The 6,854-nt window shown below is 29.7% G+C and overlaps 2 protein-coding genes across 2 annotated transcripts; both read left to right on the top strand.

Annotated features, from left to right (window-relative positions):
• The first annotated feature begins 404 nt into the window (after positions 1 to 404).
• On the top strand, positions 405 to 959 carry LOC103307682. The gene has a single exon (XM_008181273.1). It carries the CDS (start codon positions 405 to 407, stop codon positions 957 to 959), a length of 555 nt encoding a protein of 184 aa, XP_008179495.1.
• A 152-nt stretch (positions 960 to 1,111) lies between these two features.
• LOC100569652 (craniofacial development protein 2-like) lies at positions 1,112 to 6,442 on the top strand. Its single transcript, XM_008181274.1, has 3 exons — positions 1,112 to 1,531; positions 4,277 to 4,472; positions 6,327 to 6,442. Exons 1-3 carry the CDS (start codon positions 1,112 to 1,114, stop codon positions 6,440 to 6,442), a joined length of 732 nt encoding a protein of 243 aa, XP_008179496.1.
• Positions 6,443 to 6,854: the final 412 nt, after the last annotated feature.

Genomic DNA, 6,854 nt, shown 5'->3' with positions numbered 1-6,854 from the left:
TTTTAGGAAAAATTGTGTTAGCTGTTGTTTCGGCAAAGATTTTTGTGTTGTTTGTTTTGGGTGGTGCTGACAGTTGAGATAATTCTTGGTTATATATGTTAGATAAAATATCCGTAGGCATTTTATCGGTTTAATTGGCCGCTATGAGACGGCGGCCGGTGTAATTATGCGTAGCAATTACGAGTATGATAAGATTACATACCTATTTCGCTGTTGATTGTTGTGTGCTTGTATATACTGACTTGCTATCGGGAGCTAAGAAATACGGAACACACGTGTGCTTGGGACGGAGGTCAAACACGTACTAGATGGTTATTTATCAATTATAAATAATATATATGTATATAGTCCAAGACTTTGGCGTAGGGAAAGTGACGTCCCCACCGCCCGATGCATCTTAATAAATGCACCGCAATAGCCCTACCCTGACCTTAATTGGCTGGGGTAGTCTGGTCCTCCAGGTTGGGGGTTGTTACGATGCTAACCACCCATCTAATGTAAAAAACGTCTTGGTTAAGAAACCACCAAAAAACAAGCCTTGGATATGGATTGATAAAATAGATAAACAACTGGAACAAGGAAATGGAATAAATTTGGGATCATGGAACGTTAGAACTTTAAACACACCAGGTGCACTGCAATATGTTTTAGATACAGTTAGATCATATAAAATACAATTATTAGCCTTGCAAGAAGTTAGATGGCCTAATAAAGGAAGCGTAACTAAAGAAAATATGACCTTATTCTACAGTGGAACAGATAATGGAGCACAAGAAAATGGAGTAGGCATCATAGTACATGATTGCTTACTACCGCACGTTAAAATCTTCGAACCAGTAAATGACAGAATATGTTATATACTCTTAAAGGGAAAATATTTCGATATTGCAGTAATTTCTTGCTACGGTCCAACTGAAGAAAAAGAAGATGAAAAAAAGACAAATTTTATGAGGAATTAGAAGAAGTTTATGACAGACTACCTAGACATAGTATCAAAATATTTTTAGGGGATTTTAATGCTAAAATTGGCCGGGAAACTATGTATAGACCAACGATAGGTAAGGAAAGTCTTCATGAATATTGTAATGACAACGAAACACGATTAATAAACATGGCAATGTCAAAAGAGTTAGTGATCAGTAGTACTTATTTTCCCCGAAAGAATATACACAAACACACATGGGTATCCCCAAATGGATTAACTAAAAACCAAATAGATCATGCTATGATCAGTAAAAAACATATGAGCTGCATAAGTAACGTGAGAAGTTATAGAGGTGCAGATGCGGATACCGACCACTATCTGATTATAGCCCATTTCAGGATAAGGCTATCATCGAAATGGAAACGATCATCAAAAACGAACAACTCGAAATTCAATGTTGAAATACTTAGAGACCAAGAAATAGCAAAACAGTATGAAAAACTAGTACAGAAGGAGATAGGAAAAAACAGTGGGAAGAATTCGACTGAGGATATTGAAAACCAATGGAACCGAACAAAACAAATCATAACAGACTGCGCTTCAGTGGTTATTGTAGCCTCACACGTCACACACACACACACACACACACCACACAAATATACAATTCATTCATTTTCCCACCTTGGAATTTTCAATTTTATTTTATTTATATAAACAGTTAATTGTAATAATGATTACTTAACAGTTAACTACAATAAACTTGAAAATGTTAAATAAGTGTTTGCAATACTATTTTTAATAGTAAGATCATCACAATTCACAAAAAAAACTTAACCGTTAACTATACTAAACACAAATAAATAATGCAAGGTATCATACAAAATTACAGCACTAAGTTTAAAAATATATTTTTAATAATTCAATATAAGTAGGTACTTACATGTAAAAAAGTAGTTAGATACTTCTAGGCAACATAGATATCACAATAAATTAGTTGTTTAAAAAGAAACATACTGAACTATAAAACTAAAAATTATATTTCTAATAATAATAAAATACATTGAAACAAAAATGATTTGTAGTCTTAAGTTATTGTATTCATACTAGTTCTTTCTGACATTTCTTGTGCGATTCCAACATTATCACTTGTACATGGTGGCGTTAGATGATTTTGATTCGTTTTTAATATTTCTAATAATAATTAAATACATTGAAACAAAAATAATTTGTAGTCATAAGTTATTGTATTCATACCAGTTCCTTCTGATACTTCTTGTGCGATTCCAACAGTATCACTTGTACATGGTGGCATTGATTAATGTCATCTAAATGTGATATAAAAGAGAACTTAATTTTGAATAATAATATTAATACTTAATAGTTAAGAATAGATATAGAATATATCATTGCATAATATGCAGATATAAATATAAGCTTTTAAAGTATTAACTACTTAATTTAAACTTCCAGTTTTAGGTTTCGGCTTAAAGAAATCACGTAAGGATTTTAACTTCTTCGTAGTCTTATTACTCATAATGATAAATTGGTTAATAAATTAATAAATTAAGATCAAAATTAAAATACAACAAAAATTATTATTAATTTCTCAAATTCACAAATTTCACAAATTAATGATAACGAATAGTGATAATATAATGTCTATTATCTCAAGTTTAAACTTTTAAACATTCCCGCCAAGCCTTATCTCCAATTCATATCAAGAATTCTGATCTATGGCCCCCGAGTTTCACGTACGTCGTACAGCTAGTATAATTATAATACGCCAACCGGCAACCTTAAAGGACCATAACACTCAAACAAATAAATCTATCTTAAAATATAATATCAAGTGAAATAAAAACGGAGATACCACTAAAAACTGTTTGCGTCCAATATTTAGCCAGTTATGGGCATTTGAAAAATACGCGTGACGTCATAATTTCGCCGCCGCCGATTACTGTCTACACGATTTTACGGGAGTAATACGACTCTCGCTGTTTGAACGCTTATAACTCGGCTAATACTCAATTTATTGATGTAGATCTTTAAAATAGTTTAAAGTTCACAAATTAATCTTTTATTGCGTGTATAATATTTTACCATAATAATATGTTCATTGATTCAATTAAAATTAAACTAACATTTATTTGTACGACTGTGAATTATTTTAGGAATGTTGTCCACCGTGTTATTATCGTGTAAGTCTAAATATATTTATACAGTATTGTAACTTGGTATAACGTTGTGTGTATCGTAATATAAATAACAATATGAATTTTTAAAACTTTATATTGGGCCAGTTATTTGTAATGTTTGGGAAAAAGCAAAAAAAAATTTAGAAGAACTTAAAAATGGGTCTAATAAAATTTGGCTTGCAGGCGATGGACAATTTGACTTTCCTGGGTTCTGTGCAAAATATTGTACTTATTCAATGATGGACGTGTAGACAGGAAAAATAATTGGTTTTAAATTAGTTCTAAAATGATTATTAATGATTCAAGGTGATTTAGAACGTTATGCTTGTGGATCGTTCCTTAAGGGTGTCGGTGCCGGTGCGTTTTTTGGTACAAAAACATGTCTTACAGGAGAAACTCTCACGACCTGTAGAATTGTCGGATTTCGTTAATTTTTTTTTTATCTTAAAGTAGAGAACATTTTGTAGGTCGGATCAAAGCCTGATTTTGAAAACTATAATTATAGAAACTGGAATATGCATTCGACAAAATGCATAATATTTGTCCTTTTTCAAACGTGTTTTTCTACTACTATTCAAAGTAAAATAAAAAATCGAGCTTTGATCCGACCTGTAAAAACTTCTCATCTTTCAGATAAAAAAAAAAAATAACGAAATCCGACAATTCTACAGGGCGTGAGAGTTTTTCCCGTGAAGTCATTTTCGTTGATATAATACACCGTATCGACCCCGTCTAAATAAGTATCGAGCTGTAGATTAGTGGAAAAGTATTATAACTAAGGCAATAACTAAAATATAAAACATAATATTCAAATAGCATAGAAATTTCGAAAATTGGAAATACAGCTGGCACCGACACCCTTAACAAATTAATTAATGAAGACAAATTGCAAAATAGATATTTTCTTACCGATAGACACAAGGGTATTCGATGTGACATGAGAATAAATCATTCGAATATTGAACATGAGTTCGACATATGGCATATTTCTAAAAGTTTAATGAAACGTATAAAAACATTAAAATAAACAAAATACAAAAAATATCCGGATGCGTTTTTGTGGAAAACTAGTATTAGCAACCATTTATGGTGGTCTGCGCAAACATGCCATGGCGACGGAGATTTGTTAGTGAAGAAATTTACTTCTATTTTAAAGCATATTAGTAATATACACGAATGGGTTGAAGATGGTGAATTAGTAAAATGTGAACATGCACCACTATCAAACGATGAACAACGCAATAAACTTTGGATAAATCAAAATAGTGAATCTCATGATGCTCTAAAAAAAATAATCACAGCTAAAGATTTTATAAAAGACTTGGCACATGCTAAACATTTTATTCATACAGGTAGACTTGAGTCATCCCATAATGTCCGACTTAAATATATACCCAAAATAATTCATTTGAAATACAACGGTATGTATATTCGATCAATTTTGGCAATTATAGACCACAACAGTAATTTAAATAAAAATCTTATTAGGGAAAAAGTAGTATATTCAAAGAGCCTTCGAAAATATACAATAAAAACTCGTTTTGAACCAACAAAATCAGAGTGGCGGCATGTTATATTAGAAAATCTACGAACTGCAATTAGAAGTGGAGTACCTGTTGATTGTGAACAGTTCACATACAGTAATAAAAATATTTCTCTAGTAACTAAACCTGATTTAGATGATTTAAAAGCGAAACGATTTTCAAGATTTTCGTCTAATAAGTAAATTTTCTTTTCGCTAATTAATTAAAAATATTAAAAATGTGTATAGCAAACATTTTTATTAAATGTATTGTTAATATTATTTTTTTTACTATTTGTACCTGGAAACAGTAGTTACATAAATTTAAATTTAAATTGTCAAAAAAAATAAAAGTTGTAAAACAGTTATATAATTAAAATTATATTGTTTATTAATACAAAAAATGGTTTATGATGGTAGAACATTAGAATCTTAGAATCTTACGTAATTTCCATCGCTTTCTCGATAAGTTTCCCTGATTTTGTGTACGACACATGATGGTATTATCACTCGTACACCTACAAATAATTATAACATTTTACAAAACAATATTTATTAAAAACTTGTTTTTTATTTATTTACACAGGACATATGTAGCAATATTTTTTATTTTTATTATAAAAATAGGTTTTTTTAAATAATACAATACTATTAAGTATTCAGATAATATACTTATTATTTATTAGGTAATAAATTATTAGGTTAATCTATAATATTTTTTGGTTCCATAATGTCCATAAATATAGGTATATACCTATGTACCAAACATATACAGGCTGTAATGTTGTATGCGTGTGTTGTGTGTTGAGACGACTAACAAGTGACTGCTTGCTAATTAGTAAATACAATACACATGTCAAGTCATGTTACTAACTACGCCTAAATATTATAACAAATTATTATCATTGGTCTAAAAATAATTTTGAACATATTTTATTATACAAATAGACACAATAATAAACCACCACAATAACATTATTCAGATATTGAACACGAACGGCGTACGTAAGTATAGAAATGAACAAATCTAATAATACAAAGATATTGCTAAGAAAGTTTATATGATTCGTTTATAAATAAACCGTTTAATAATTCTACTATAAAATAATATCAACGACATTGGAATTTCTACACAACACAGGACTTCTAAACAAAATTTAATTCATATTAATATACTGTTTTTTTCTTTTTTCATTTTAATGTATCTCTTTACAAAAGTTTAACCCTGTACAAAATTGTATAGTATCATTGTCGTCCAATGGCCATAGTCGCCGCGGATATAATATATAATAATAAAAAAAAATATATATTAAATTAAAAATTTAGTTCTAAAGCTAAATTATTATGAAGGTCTACATCAATACAACTATTGTAAAACTGTTTAGCTTTCAACAAAAATTACACATAATAATTAAGCTCAGAAGTTTTAAAAATAATTGTTATAACATTACTGGGTAATAAAGATTTCTTTTATGATGTTTTAAGTAGTTCAAAATATTATAATGAAGCTTCAGCTGCACATATTACCTTCTATCTTTAATTTTAGTACTGTAAGTAGAAAATGTGATACTATGATGGTAACTATAAAGTAACCGAATAAGGTTTAAACTTTAAGCTCTTATTTAGGACAGTATCTTAAGTATCCTATACTATATTATATTAATATATCATTTTTAATTAATAGGGTCTTTCCAATCAGAGAATGACGTAGACAATATGGATTGTACCATTGAAAATAATATATGTGATGAACCTGAACCAACTTCAAGTTCAAATAACAGCAATGCGTTGGACTCTTAGATCACTAATATTCATAGGCGTGTTTACGGGAGGGGCCGAGTGGGCACTAGCCCCCCCGGCAGATTGTGCCTCCAACAAAAGGGTCACTATATAATGGATGGTATTAAATTTGAATTCAATGATATAATATCACTGTATAAGAAAAACGATTCTGAGCGGAGACTGTATGTCAGTCTAGGTATAAGCATATTATATACTTATCTAATAAATTCCAAATTAATCATATCACATTATCCATTAGGTACTTATAACGCGTTATACATCAAAAACAAGCCGTGGTACTATCATAGATATAATATAATAGTATACTTTAGAAGTTCCAAGTACCCACGAATAATATTATACAATCACAACAAAATAACTAAAATAGTAATTTCATCCAAATTTGAACTTAAAATGACTATAAAAATAA

Source organism: Acyrthosiphon pisum, chromosome X, assembly GCF_005508785.2.
Source record: "Acyrthosiphon pisum isolate AL4f chromosome X, pea_aphid_22Mar2018_4r6ur, whole genome shotgun sequence".
NCBI lineage: Eukaryota > Metazoa > Arthropoda > Insecta > Hemiptera > Aphididae > Acyrthosiphon > Acyrthosiphon pisum.
This window is presented reverse-complemented; position numbering and strand designations above follow the sequence as displayed.

Bases quoted from the DNA above. Each gene is read 5' to 3' on its own strand.
- LOC103307682 (XM_008181273.1), top strand. From the start codon at position 405: ATGCACCGCAATAGCCCTACCCTGACCTTAATTGGCTGGGGTAGTCTG.
- LOC100569652 (XM_008181274.1), top strand. From the start codon at position 1,112: ATGGCAATGTCAAAAGAGTTAGTGATCAGTAGTACTTATTTTCCCCGA. The intron at 1,532-4,276 runs GTTATTGTAGCC...TCTATTTTAAAG, and splicing joins TAACAGACTGCGCTTCAGTG to CATATTAGTAATATACACGA. The intron at 4,473-6,326 runs GTAGACTTGAGT...TTTAATTAATAG, and splicing joins TAAACATTTTATTCATACAG to GGTCTTTCCAATCAGAGAAT.